General features: G+C 40.3%; 2 protein-coding genes across 2 annotated transcripts in view; one reads left to right on the top strand and one right to left on the bottom strand.

Moving 5' to 3' along the window:
• On the bottom strand, positions 404-11,691 carry LOC100151816 (interferon-induced protein with tetratricopeptide repeats 5). The gene is given in 2 exon segments (NM_001315572.1): positions 404-1,886; positions 11,671-11,691. Coding segments are annotated over 2 exon segments (1,449 nt in total). The 5' UTR covers positions 11,676-11,691; the 3' UTR covers positions 404-442.
• LIPA (lipase A, lysosomal acid type) overlaps positions 11,770-15,187 on the top strand; it is a 123,368-nt gene continuing 119,950 nt past the window's right edge. The window contains exon 1 of the mRNA XM_021071782.1: positions 11,770-11,991. The gene's annotated coding sequence lies outside the window, so the exon portion shown is untranslated. The remainder of the gene's footprint in view (positions 11,992-15,187) is intronic.

Raw genomic sequence — 15,187 nt, 5'->3', positions numbered from 1 at the left:
TAGAAGTTTCCATCTTTTGCAAGCTACATAGTTAAATGCTTAATAATATAATTTTGCACTCCTGAAAGAGTGTTTCTGGCTTAGATGTCAAGGGATTATGCAGGATTATACTCATGGCATAAGTGAGTAATATGGAAAATATGACAAAATTTAATCAGGAAATTATTATGAATAGGAGAGAAAAAGGATATAAAGTCATGACCATATGATTTTAAAAAGTTACAACAGCTGGAATGTTGCAGTTTCTCAATGGATTATTGTGTTTTAATTAAAAACAATAGAAGAGTCACCATAATGTATATATTTAGCCATGATGCTTGGTACACAATAATCATTCAATAAAAATGAACTTTATAATGAAGAATGGGTTAAAACAATAAACAAAAATGTAACAACCCAAAATGGAGAGAAACGCTCAGAACTAATTTCCTAGAATATGTATTTAAATGGAAAGTCGAAGCTCACAGAGAGCAGTAAGAAATTCTGCATTTTCTGGATCTATCTTTTGGGCCCGCTCATAGTACTCAGCAGCCTGCCTTTTTTCTCCTTCCAGCTTGTAAACAAACCCTAGGGCACTTAAACTCTGCACATCTGAAGGATTGTGAGCAAGTCTCTTGGTAGCCAGTTTCTTCAGAGCACTTGTCAGTTTGGTACGCAGAGAAGACCTGTCTTTGACTTTTAAGGCTTCTAAATAATGGTGGATGGCTGTATTTTCTGATTTACGGTGAAATTCCTGAAAGCGACCATAGTGGTAGTGGATTTGATGTTTGTGATCATCAGTTATGTTCTCCAGACGAAGGGCTTTCTGAAAAATGTCTTCAGCATTGTTGTACTGGCCTCCCTCAGCATACATGTTGGCCAGGTCCGTGTAGGCAAATGCAAACATAGAGTCTCGCTCCACGGCTGCTTTGAAATGAGATATAGCAGATGTAATCAGCTCATCCACTTTCAGTTTATCCTTTCCTTTAGGTCTGTTTCGAGTGGCCTTCTTGATTTGGATCATTTGTGCCCTATAGCAAAGTCCCATTTGGTGATTCAGGAAAGAAGAGGTTGGTGTCACCTCCAAGGCCTTTTTCAAAAGTTCAAGAGCTTTGTCCCAGGAATTTTTTCTCCTATAGAATTTGGCTGCATAACGGAGGACATAAGGTTGGGATGATATCTGGTCCAGGATTTCTTCAATATACTTTTCCCCTTCAGCTTCTGCATGCACATCTTGAAGCTTCAGCGCCAGAAAAACCTTGATGTAGGAATTATCTGGATTCAGGGTAACAGCTTTCCTCAGGGGGCCCAGAGAGAAGCTCTTTATAGACCCTTCTCTATCAGAATCATCCAGCCGATACACTGTGATGGCATAGCCAATGTTAAATTCTGGATTGTCAGGTTCCACTTCCAGAGCCTGCTCAAAAGCTGCTTTAGCCTTTTGGTAATACTTTCCTCCAAATTTCAAGAGTGCCCACCCTTTCTCACAGTCAATCTCTGGACGCTCCAACTTGTAGTTAGAAGGACTGGAAAACTGCTTGCAGACATTTCCTACCTTTTCTATATAATTCTGAGTTTCTTTAAGCTGGTCCATATGATAATACACCCAGGCATAGTTTCCCCAAGTGACCAGACTTCGTACTTCTTCTTTATCCGAGTGTTCCCGCTGTATTATTTCTTCTGCTTGTTTCAAACAATCTAGGGCATCTTTATTTTGGCCCTTTAGGTGTTTCACATAGGCCAAGAGGTTATAGAGAGTGAGTCTGGATTTTGTGGTAAGAAATTCAAGCTGTTGCCCAATTGTATCTTCCACATCAAACAGATCAATGTCTTCCTTAAGTAAATTCCATGTAAAGTGACATTCTAACTCCAACAGAATGGCCTTCAAGGAGTCCTTAGGAATTTCACTGTCAAAGATAAAATACTTTAATTTTTGAAGAAAAACAGGAAATAATAAATTTTTAAACCTTAAATACAGTTCTTTGCTTATCAATTCAATTGTATATATCCGATCTTACAGTTAAAGCACTAGGCTCCTATAACTTCATACTAGTTTCTTTTGTGTATAGTTAAATCCTAGAAATATTTCATTAAATTCACATTATTTATTATAAAACCAATTCTGGAAAGTTGATGGTGTTTTCTATATTACAGAGTACCTATTTCTTTTGGCAGTTACTACCCCACAAGGACCAGCTATTTTTAGAGGGGGGGATTTAAAATACTGTATTTATTAGCTTTGAAAATTAATAGATATATGCAAGGTAATAAATAAAATTAAAATTTCATTTCTGTATTATGAGCAGTGAAGGGAAAGAAAAAGTGAGAAATGAGAGAAAGAAGTACACTGAAGAAGACAGAGAAGTCACATGAATATATAATTTTTGCAGAGAAAGAAACAAATAAACAAAGGAAACCCTACAGAGAAAAAAGAGTCAGACAGGAACAAGTATACCAAGAGATGGGGAGAAGTATATGTTTGAGATATATATATATATACATATATAGAAAGTAACAAAAAGATTTAGAGAAAACAGGGCAAAGACCAAAGGAAGTTTAGCAGGTTTTGAGGTAAATGCCACATCCTTCTGACCTTTAGGGCTGTGGGCAACAATAAAGGCTAACACCTATTATTAACTCATCACCGCCCTTAATATTCAGTTTACAAATATTTGTTGAACTCCCTTTGTGTGAGGCACAATGTGACCTCTGCAGGACCCACTGGAACCACTGTCTCTGAAATTAGGAAGATGAAGGGGGAAGGAAGGGATAGGAAATTCATTACTGAGAGGCTTTTGTGTGCAAGATCTTCTGAATAACCTTGGGAATGTTAACTATGAAGAAGACACAGCCCTACTTATACAGAGCTTGTAAGTACACAGTCACTTACAACTCAGCATTCCAATAAAGTTCCATAGAAGTGACTCAGGAAGGGCACACAGTCCAGAGCTGTGCACTTGGTGGAGCAACATTTCCCTCTACTCTCAGTCCATGTGATTTGAGACAGGCCGTCTGTGCTTTCCTCTGGTCTGTGGGAAGGCACACAGCATTCCACCATTCCCTGGCCCCAGTGATTTATTCAGAGATAATCTAACTATAATATAATTTTGCTAAAATGAGGTTTTGCTGGAACTATCTCTCTTCATTCTAAAATTTTTAAGCTGGTTAAATATAAGCTGGAGTTGCTGGTGGCCATCTTTCCAAACTCTTTTGAGGAGAAACTGCTGGAGAAAGAATCAAACATAGAGGAAAGCAGAGCTTAGGAATAAAGACAGTTGCTTATGATACTGACTAAATATCTGGATCCAGGTATTGCCTGGATCACCCTGTCCAACCCTGGACTTCTATTTTTTAAGGAAATAATCTTTCTCTTTTTGCTTAAGCTAGTTTGAATTGGGCTTTTCCTGTCTACAGCTGACAAAATCCTGGTCAATACACCTAGTTTTGTTTGTTCTGCTGATGGTAGCAAGGAGGCAGTTAGGAAAAACTTTCTTTATCTACTATTGGCCATTATTAAGGGTTACAAGAAATTTGCAGGGAAAAAAAAAACCCTACTTCTCTTAAATAGGGAAATGTTCCAATTATGGAATGAACAGCATAATTTCCCTTTCTGCTGCACATAGGACCGTCCTCCTTGTATGTATGTATATACATATGCATATTTGTGTAAATGTTTAAGGAAACTACAGTAATATTTCTATCAATAAACATTTACTGATCACCTCATGTCACACATGTCAGGCAATATGCTAGCTGTAGTGGATACAGTGGTGAGCAAGATAGATAAAGGAAGTTGGGAAACTGGGCGGAAGTTATTTATTCAAAAATATTTATTGAGAACCTCATAAATGCAGAGCACTGTTTTAAGTGTTGGGGATATACCAGTGAACAACACAGGAAAAAAAAAAATCCTTGATTTCATGTAGCTTATATTCTAACAGGGCTACAATTGTGTCATAAAAAGACTCCCCCCCCCAAAAAAAAAGCAAAGAAAGACTATATGAGATTATATATAATAAGTGCTAAGGAGAAAATAAAGCATGATAAAGGAGTGGGAGGCTAGTAGGGGATCTGGGAAGTAGTTAAAATGTAAATAGCATGGCTAGAGCAAATCTCCCTGAAAAAAACATGAGGGCAGCAACTGCTGAAGGAGTCCAGAGAAAGAAGATGCAAGATTACACTCAGGTTGTAGCAGAGGGTTAGTGAGGACTGGATGGTTATATTTTGGAGGCAGAGCTGACAGGTCTTTCTAATGGATTGGTTATGGGGACAGCCATGATGGAAAGAGGGAATCAAGGGTGATTCCCATGGTTTTTTGACTTTAGGAACTGAGTGAATAAATGTTAATTCTGAGGTGTCTATTAGACATGCAAGTGAAGATGTCAAGTATAAAGTTGGATACTAATGAAGAAAATTCTGGAGAAGAGGAGTGAAGTTAGAACTAAGGATATAAAATTTAGAGGCATTAGCATGCAAATGATCTTGAAAACCACGAGATCTAGAATGAAATTACCTAAGGAGTTAGCATAGACAGAGAAGGTTAAAAAACAGTCCAGGTCAAGTAGAGTAGAAGGACCAGGAGAGGAGACCAAGAAAAAATAATCAGTGAAGGGTAGCTAAACCAAGAAACCTGATATCATGAAGGCCTAAGGAAGAAAACATTTATGTCAAGAGAGATGAATGTTCAATGTGCACAACAATCTTAAGAGAACAGACAAGAGGTCACTGTTTGGGGAGAAGTAAAGTTCAGGGGGATCTTGATAAATGTTTTAATAGAATGGAGGGATAAAAATATTACTGGAGTGGGTTGAGGGGATAATGGGAGGAGAAGTGGACACGGACAATACAGGCCACTGTTTCAATGAAGGGAGTAAAGAAGTGGAGCTAAACCTGGAGGGAGGAAGTGGGGGAACTGTCAAAAAATTAATCATAATATTTTCAATGACTTACTGATATGCCAATGTGAATGGTCCAGTATCAAGGGAGAAAATGATGCTTGTTGGAGAGGGAGGGATAATTGTGAGAAAGATGGAATTCAAAGCAGAATGGTACTATACATTGTTAATACGCAAATCTTTATTTCCAGCCCCAAACTCTTAACCTTGATTATTTTGCCTTTCATCATCTGGCCCATGTTTACTTTTCCAACGTTATTTTGTAACACTGAACTCTTGCTCACTGCACTTCAGTCATACAGGACTTTAAAAAAATTTATTGTTTATTATTTCTTATGCCAAGTATAAACCTACGTCAGGGTATTTGTCTCTGCTTTTTATTCTCTCACTCTGTGAACTCTCTCTAAAAGAGTACTAGGAATTACTTACTCTTATAATTCTGTTCTTGGTTCAAAATTCAGCTCTTCAAAGCTCTTCTACCCCAACCACCTTAGCTTAAGCTGTACTTCCACCTTGCCAGTGATCCTAAAGTCTAGTCTATCACATTTTCCTATTCTTCACAGTACTTATATCAATATTTTGGGGGAGGCTGGGAAGGAGAAGAGTGCTTTGAATCAAATATGAGATTGCGGTTTTAAAATGAAATGGGCTGAGTCTTTAGAAACTGAAACAAGGCTGTCCTAATAGGTAAAATTGGCAGAAGAGTTAGAGAACTGGATTAACTACATAATTAAAAGCAGTGACTAGAAAAATAAAACCATTTTGCAGCAACATGGATGGAACTAGAGAATCTCATACTGCGTGAAATGAGCCAGAAAGACACAGACAAATACCATATGATATCACTTATAATTGGAATCTAATATCCAGCACAAATGAACATCTCCTCAGAAAAGAAAATCATGGACTTGGAGAAAAGACTTGTGGCTGCCTGATGGGAGGGAGAGGGAGTGGGAGGGATCGGGAGCTTGGACTTATCAGACACAACTTAGAATAGATATACAAGGAGATCCTGCTGAATAGCATTGAGAACTTTGTCTAGATACTCATGTTGCAACAGAACAAAGGGTGGGGGAAAAATGTAATTGTAATGTATACATGTAAGGATAACCTGACCCCCTTGCTACACAGTGGGAAAATAAAAATTAAAAAAAATATATCAAAAAAAAAAAAAAAGAAAGAAAAATAAAACCATTTTGGAGTTACCATTGTGGCGCAGTGGAAACAAATCTCGCTAGTATCCATGAGGACACGGGTTCAATCCCTGGCCTCACTCAGTGGGTTAAGGATCTGGCATTGCCATGAGCTGTGGAGTAGGTTGCAGACGCCACTTGGATCCCACGTTGCTGTGGTTGTGGCGTAGACCAGCAGCTGTAGCTCCAATCAGACCCCTGGCCTGGGAACTTCTATATGCCATGAGTGTGGCCCCAAAAAAGCAAAAGAAAAAGAAAACCATTTCTCATTTATAATCTAACATACTACTCCATGAAATGTTTTCCAATTTTTATAAATACTAAATTTAAACATTAACAGCTAACTAATATTTGGTAGACATTTGTTCACTTCTAATTACTAACTTTAATTTCATAATTTTTCATTATTCTTTCTCTTGTCTGTGTATATACATAAACACATATATAGAGATCCCACATTTTAGTGATTGCAGGTTCTATACCAGAGCATTCCAGCAGAACTTCGTGCCATGATGGAAATGTTATTACTGTGCTGTACAAAATAGTAGACACTAGCTAGCCACATGTGGCTACTGATCACTTAAAATGTGGTTAGTATGACCAGAGAACTGAATTTTATATTTTATTTACCTCTACTTAATTTAAATAGTAACACATGATAAGTGGTTACTGTATGGGACAGAAAAGTTGAAGACATGTTTTTATAACAACGCCTTATTATTTTCACAATTTTATGGATGGGTACTGGAAAAGAGAGTTTAAACTATACGTCCAAGTAGGAGTTCCCATTGTGGCTCAGAGATAAGGAACCCGACTAGTATCCATGAGGATGTGAATTCGATCCCTGGCCTAACTCTGTGGGTTAAGGATCCAGCATTGCCATGAGCTGTGGTGTAGGTCACAGAAACGGCTCAGATCCTGAGTTACTGTGGCTGTGGTTCAGGTCAGCACCTGCAGTTCTGATTCCACCCCTAGCCTGGGAACTTCCATATGCCATGGGTGCAGCCCTAAAAAGACAAAAAAAAAAAAAATTATACATGTATATGTTCAAGGTTACACAACTATAAAATGGCTGAGCATGGATTCAAACCTTGTTCTGCCTAACTCAAACAAAAGCTTATGCCTTTTAACCATAATGCTATACTACCTCTTTAATATAAAAATTGGAAGGTTTTATTTTTTAAAGATAGTTTGCTTTAAAATATAGGATATGGACAACCTTAGAAGAAATGGACAAATTTCTAGAGACATACAGCCCCTCAAAACTGAATCAAGAAGAAACAGATCAACTGACAAACCGATCACTAGAAATGAAATTCAATACTAATTAAAACACTCCCTACAAACAAAAGTCCAGGACCAGATGACATCACAGGAGAATTCTACCAAATATACAAAGAAGAACTCATACCTACCTTTCTTAAGCTTTTCCAAAAGGTTGAAGAAGGAACACTCCCAAAGACATTCTATGAAGCCACCCATCACCCTAATATCAAAACTAGATGAAGATATTACCAAAAAAGAAAATTATAGGCCAATATCTTTGATGCGTATAGACGTAAAAATTCTCAACAAAATTTTAGCCAAGTGAATCCAAAAACTATAAAAAAGATCATACAGCATGACCAAGTGGAATTCATCCCAAGTTCACAAGAATGATTCAACATATGCAAATAAATTAACATCATACAGCACATTGACAAAAGAAAAGTTGGAAACTACATGATCATCTCTAAGGATGCATAAAAAACATTTGATAAAATCCAGTATCCATTAATGATAAAAACTCTTACCAAAGTGAGTATAGAGAGAACATACCTTAATAAAATATATTTAAAATCTTTAGGCTGTGTCATACATGGCTTTTATTATGTTAAAGATATGTTACTGTATTAACAGAGAGAAGCTGAAAGCCTACATACATACACACAATGGAATACTACTCAGCCATAAAAGAACAAAATAAAGCCATTTGCAGCAACATGCATGGCACTAGAGACTCTCATACTAAGTGAAGTAAGTCAGAAAGAGAAAGACAAACACCACATGGTATCACCTATACCTGGAATCCAACATAAGGCACAAATGAACCTACTTACAGAAAAGAAACAAACTCATGGACATGAGAACAGACTTATGGTTGCTAAGGGGGAATGGTAGGGAGTGGGATGGACTGGGAGTTTGGGCTTAGTAGATGCAAACTATTGCAACTGGAGTGGATAAGCAATGAGATCCTGCTGTATAGCACAGGGAACTATATCTAATCACTTGCGATGGAACATGATGGAGGATAATGTGAAAAATAATGTGTATATATATATGTATAACTGCATCACTTTGCTGTACAGCAGAAATTGACAGAATACTATAAAATTTTTTTAAAGATAAAATAAAATATAGGATATGTCTAATGTATGTAAAATTCACTTTGCCTGGGAAGGCCCTAAAGGAAAGCATTATGGGATTTTAAAGCAGCTTAAGAAGCAGGTCAGAGGTGTGTGACTGTCCATTGGAAAAGACATGCCAGATAGTTAAAGGTCTCAGTTTAAGAAAACTATTTCAAATATAAGCCATCAATCTAAAGTCACAGCACTCCACATTGCTGCAGCTGTTTTGAGATGGAGCTCCTTCTTCCTGGGACATGCTATGGAGCTGTAGAGAGATTTATTTAAGGATGATTAATGATTCTTTCAAATAACAACATGGCTACGTAGAAATGTATTAGAAGTGATCCGAAGGAAGGATGACGATCTTAGTTATCAAAGATATAATTATCATCATTATTAATGTAAGGGATTTAAAATACTTTTTTCCCCCATAATCCATTTAAAGACTTTCTGGTATATATCCTGATGATCTTCCAAAGTATTTCCTCTATCTCTATCTTGCCCCTGAATTCCACATTTACCTATTTTTTTAGTTTACATCTTCAATTAGAAGTTCAAGTAAATATATCCAATACAGAATGGGTTCCTTGACTCTGTTCATCCCTTAGTTTTCCCCACTTTGTTTGGTATCTCTTAGTCCCATAGGCCAAATAACCTAGGAGTAATCTTTGACTCCTTTTTTTTCTTTCAAGCCCTCATCCAATCCAATAGGAAGTCCTATTTAGTCTACCACCCAAATATATCTCAAATCCATCCATTTTTCTCCATTTCCACTGCTGTTATCCTGGTCTAAACCACTACCTTTCCTTTGAGCTGGGGCAAAAATATGGTCTCCCTGTTTCCACTCTTGTTCCTCATAGCGTATTGGTAAACTTTTTGAAAACATAAACCAAATTATGTCAGTCTCCTTGTTTAAAATCTCCCAATGGCTTCCTGACACTCTTAGATCTTAACCTAGCCTTTTCCATGTCTTACAATTCCTAAAGGAGATTAAACTTCTCTACCCATCCAACCTTCTCTCCTACTCTCCTCTTCATGCACTACGTTTAAGACATACTGACCTTCTTCCTATCTTGAACATACCAAGTTCAAGGACTTTTACACTTGTTTTCAATTCTACTTGGAAAGCTCTGCTCCTTAACCTTTGTATGAGTAGCTCCTTCAACTCAGCTCAAATATTTCCTACCCAAGAGGTCACCTGTGGCAGACCTATCTAAAATAAGCCCCTCCCTCCATTCTAGGTTGCTCTCTTAATTCATCACACTGTTTTATTTTCTTTATGGCTCTTATCACTTCCTGAATTATATTATTTACTCATTTATTTCTGGTTGTCTATTCCCCCATTTAAATGAGAATAGGGACCTTGTTCTGGTTTTATATTTTCACCCCAGAATTTATTATTTCAGGCATATAATAAATATTTGTTGAATGAATGAATGAATGCAGTTACATACTAGTAGCTTCTGGCATTTCCAGCCCAGAGGCATGGGCCTGGCATGAAAAAAAAAAAAAAAAAAAAAAATCACCTGAATTTCAATTCCTGCTAGTTCCTCACATCCTGCTAATGGCTCCAAACTTTCTGCCACTTCATTCTTCCTATTCTACTTGTTTTTCCATCTTGGCATGCTCTCTCTCTCTCTGGCTCTGTTTAGATTTTGACAGATTCTGAAAATAGGTTTTGAACTATTTCCTAGAGTCCTGACTGGGAAACCTAGTTATAACTGTCCCTTGATAGTTGTTCCTTTCGCCGGTGTAAAGGCACCAAAATCAAAGGCAAGACATGCCATGCCCTTAACAGCCTGGCCAGATCCACGACAATATGGGCTTCTCAGCCCTCTGCCCATCCATAGAGTAAAATCTGCTTCTGCCCAAGGATAGTGAGGAGGGAGGGCTGCCCCAGGCATTAGGAACCTGGTTGTGAGATCTCCAAGGGACATTCAGTCAGCCACTCAAGTGCTATGCCCACACTCTGTAGAATTTATGCACAACTGGATACTATGGGAAGTTTCACTTTTTCAAAAGCTTTGTCCACTTAATTTTTTAACTTTATCTCTGGGAAACTAGCAGAGAGAGGCTACTGTGTTTGAGGATGGAACATTTATCTTCAGATGACTTTGAGGGTTTTGTTTTGTTTTGGCGTTTTTTGTTTTTTTTTTTTTTGGCCAGGAAGGAGCGGTCTTTCATTTTCCTTGGGAGAACAGTTAGTCCCCAGTGGAGTCCACCCCTCTTCCACCCCATCCTGCATACATAGACAGTGCACCTAACTTTCCCTCCTTGTCTCTTCAGGCCCCTTCCTGATACCTCTCACCTCCCTCCCTTCTTAAAAATGGTAGAAGTGAGGCACTTATTACATTTTTAAAAAACATATAATGATAGGCAACATTTTTGCAAATATCGTGTGCCAAGCAGTCAACGGACCCTGTTCACACTCCTAAGAGATGAAGCCATCACCTTTCACAGATAAGAAACAGACTCGCCGAGCTTAAGAAACTTTTGCTTTGGGTTACCCAACTAGTACGTGGTCAGAATCAGGATTTAGAACAAAGGGCTCCACTGGCTTCAGGTGCCCAAGATCCGAGCCTTCCACTCCTCAACGTCCTAAATGCGGACGGTTCCTTACCCAGGTGCAGGGCAGGAGCCAATAAAACGGGTGAGCCAAGGTCCCCCCCACCCCACCCCATCTTCCTCTGAGCAAGAAAATCTCAGAAAACGTTGGATGGGGTGAAACAAGAAATATCCGTCTGCGGTACAAAGGAAGTGGGGAGAAGTCTGACCCAGGAATCAGAAAGGCAAAATGGCAGGAGCCGACGCGTGTGACGCCGGGGGGCTGAGGCCTGCGGGGACCCGGCCACGCCGAGGCCAACCGCACCCGCCCGGGGACCGCGGCGACGGGAGCCCCAGGGAGGTAAGAGGCCCAAGAGGCGCGTCGCCTGCCCCCCACCCCCCACCCGGGGCCAACGGTCCGGACTACAGACGCCCGGGACTCACGGGTAGGGTCCGCTCGGCCAAGCTCCCGGGGAGGCCCGCCCTCGGCCGCCCCGACCAGGACGGGGCTGCCCGGGAGCATCCCCAACGCAGACGTCCGCCCGCCGGGCTCAAGGGGCTCCGAGCCCATTCCAGGGCCGCAGCGCAGCGTTGCAAATGGAATAAGAGAAACACGGGTGGGAAACAAAGGCCACAAGTTGCTGGGGAGGAAAAGAGGGGAGAAGCCCTTACCTCATGATGGTTGGGTTCCGCGGCCGTGCAGGAAGGCGCCGGTCCCCTCGGGCTTTCTCCTCAGCACTCGGTTCCTGCGCGGCCGAGCGGCGGGCTCGCGGGCGCGTGCTCGTGCTGTACGCGTGCGCGTGGTCATGAGGGGACCGCGGCGCTACCTCCGCTCTTAGGCTGCAGTCATTGTCAACCGCGGACCGAGCGGGAAAAGGAAACTAGAAAGTGAATCTGATCCCCGGACAGGCGGAGTCCAGCTTGGGAAACAGAAAGTTCTGGAAGCGCTGAGTTGGGGGGGCCCCCGACCGGGCTGAGGAACCGAGGCAAGAGGTTTGCGCAGCGCGCGACGGGGTGGAGTTCATCCAGGGTGAAATTTGCAGCTGGGCTTTAGGACTTCTCTCTTCGCTCCTACCTGCCTCATTAAATTCGCGTGTCTCTCGATAACGTTTTTTTTTGTTTTGTTTTATGTTTTTTTTTTTGGGGGGGGAGGTGTTTTACCTAAAATGGAGATTGTTAAGCGTTATTTTTGTTGGGGAACGGCGATGCTCTTGACAGCTTTGTGCATCCTAAGCTGAACTGAAATCTTGATTCAGCAAACATAGGTGCAATGCTGTGCACTTGAGCCATAATTTCTATTGGGTAAATCTAGAGAAATTGTGGGATCAAAATGTGTAAGCATTCAGAGTTTTAGTAGCCATTGCTGAAAAGCTTTGTGAAGACATTTCTGCACCCCCACCCAAAATTGTGTGAAAGTTCCTTTGCCTTCCATGTCCTTGCCAACTGTGTTTCTATAATAAGGTCCCAGTAAAGATGGGGTGGTATTAGGAATCTAAGTAGAAAGTATCAAATGCCCATACACTAAAATTTTTGTCCCTTTCAAATTCAGTCATTCATTCAAGTTTTATTAAACAACTGCTAAGAGCCAGACATTGTTCAAGGTCCTGTCAATACAGCAATGAATAAAACAGACAAGCGACAAGTCCTGCCTTCTGTCTTCTGCATCTTGTTTCTGGTTATGCAGAGGGCGAAGACAACTCTCAAACCTTGAGAAAAAGTATTCATCATCAAAAAGACACTTATTACCACTTTTTTTTTTTTTTTTTTACCATTTAGTGACTTTGATTTTTAAATGAATGGGCAACGATATATAGTTTTTACTATTTGGTTAATTAAGAAACACTGACTTTGATTTTTCATTCAGTTTTGCTAGAAAAAATGGCTTGTAGGTCAAGTCAGTTTCTGCTCCTCGAGAATCATGTTAAATGTGGCTAACATTTAGGTACAGAACTGGCGTTAGTTGTGCATTTGGGACTTTATTATTCTCTTGTTTGGAATTAATTTCTAGTGTGAGAAGTAAAGATAAAGGGAGTTCCTATTGTGGCGCCGGGCAAACAAACCCGACTAGTATCCATGAGGATGAAGGTTCGATCCTTGGCCTTGCTCATTGGGTTAAGGATCCAGTGTTGCCATGTGCTGTGGTGTTGGTTGCAGATGAGCCTCAGATCTTGAGTGGCTGTGGCTGTGGTGTAGGCTGGCAGCTGTAGCTCCAATTTGATACCTAGCCTGGGACCTTCCACATGCTTCAGGTGTGGCCCTGAAAAGAAAAAAGAAAAAAAGAAAAGAATGAATAAAACATTTTGTCAGATGGCACTATGGAGAAAAAGCAGAGAGAAGTTTGGAGTGCAGTGTGTTTTGTGTTTTAAATTTTTTGGTGAGGGAAGGTTTCACTGAAAATGTGGCCATTGAGCAAAGATCTGAAGGGGATGAAGGAGTGAGCACTGTGGATGTGGGGCTAGGAAAAGGGTTCCAAGCAGGGAAGCAGTTAAGTGCAAAGGCCTGGAGGTGGAAGCATACTTGGCATGCATAGATGGTGTAGTTGGAGTGGAGAGAGCAGGGAAAAAAGTCATGAGGTTGGAGAGGTAATGTGGCTGTGGTAGGCCTAGACGCTATTGTAATGTTTAAGTAGGAAACCGCATTTTAGAAAAAGTACTGAATGGTTTATTTGGTGGTAGGAAAAAAGCTCAGAATTCCCCCCTTCCTACAGATGTAGAACAATTTAATAGAGCTCTATTTGGAAACATTTGCAGTATATCAATCATGTTTTTTTCTTCCTTGTTCCTACTTCTTTCCTTTCCTTTCTTTTAGCTGTATCTGGGCCAAGAGATAGTCTTTGCTTATTATGATTTGGATGGACCGCAACTAAACAATCAATGGTAAAAATCAAAGGGACAAAATCCTGGTTATCTCCCTATATTATTTAGGAATTCAAATTCATCAGAAAGACAAAACCCATCTGTAAAAATTTTAAAGAAATATACATTTTCAGGATTGAGTAGAAACAAGGACCCAACTGTTGAGTAGGTGTTGAACATGCTGAAGTTACCAGATGGAATTTGAGTGTCACCCTTTTTGTCACAGACTGTCAGATTGGGTGCTTCTTGGGAAAATTAATAGTGTATTGTCTTTTGAGTTTATTTTTATTAACATGTAAAACACAGCAACTAGAGACAAAGAGAAATAGAAAAAATGAACCATGGAAACTGATTGAAAATATGCTTGGGAAACTGAAGCTTACTTAACTCTTCCAAGGATTAGGTATAAGCCAGACTTTCTCAACTTTGGCCCTATTGTCATTCAGGCTATGGGAAACTGTCCAGTGCATTTTAGGATGTTGAAGCAGCAACCTTGGGTCTGTCCACTAGATGTCAGTAGCACCCTGCAGTTGTGGCAAACACAATTGTCTCCAGCTGTTGCCAAATCCAACTTTTTTTTTTTTTTTTTTTTTTTAATCCTAAGGAGCAAAATCCTCTTCTCCCCTCTGCCCCACAACGGAGAATTATGTAAGTAATACCCTCATGTAGCTAACCTAATTTATTTGAATTAGGCTTCACAGCATAGCCTGCAAGCAATAGGAGGTGAACTTCAGGTAGAAGAGGAAAAGTTGAATACAGATCAAGGGAAGTGAGGATGGTACTGGAGTTCAGGAGGAAGCCTGGGTAAAAGGGTGGATATCCAGGGGAATGTCAGAGAAGGCCTCCTCCTTTTAGCAAGGGCTCCAGAGTGGAGGTGGCTGTATCACAGTTGGTCAGGCTGGGGACAAGATACAGAGCTGTGGACACAGACTGAGAGTGGGCAGTTCAAGCTGGGGCAGTCTGTAGGGTAGAGGCTCTTAGTCCCAATGCAGTTCCAGCTCTAGAAGTATCATGCGAATGGAGACATTGGTGGCCAGGATGATCCTCAAAGAGATGGATCTTGTGGTGGCGTGTAGACTGCAATTAGCAAAGACCTGGGCTGGGGCACCTATAAGAGTAGTGAATGGCTGTGGCTGTGGCTGGGCCTGATCTAGGGTACATGAGGGTCACTCCCTGGGCACTTGGGGGGAACTCTAAATAAGGCCACCAACTGAGGTTCTGTCAGTCATTTACATAGGGAGTAATAATTGCCTGAAATTCAGCTGTCAATTTAAAGAGTTTTGGTAATGCCTGGGGATATTCATTTATAAGTTCAGCAGCAGTATTTTCAACAC

Source organism: Sus scrofa, chromosome 14 (assembly GCF_000003025.6).
Source record: "Sus scrofa isolate TJ Tabasco breed Duroc chromosome 14, Sscrofa11.1, whole genome shotgun sequence".
Lineage (NCBI taxonomy): Eukaryota > Metazoa > Chordata > Mammalia > Artiodactyla > Suidae > Sus > Sus scrofa.
This window is presented reverse-complemented; position numbering and strand designations above follow the sequence as displayed.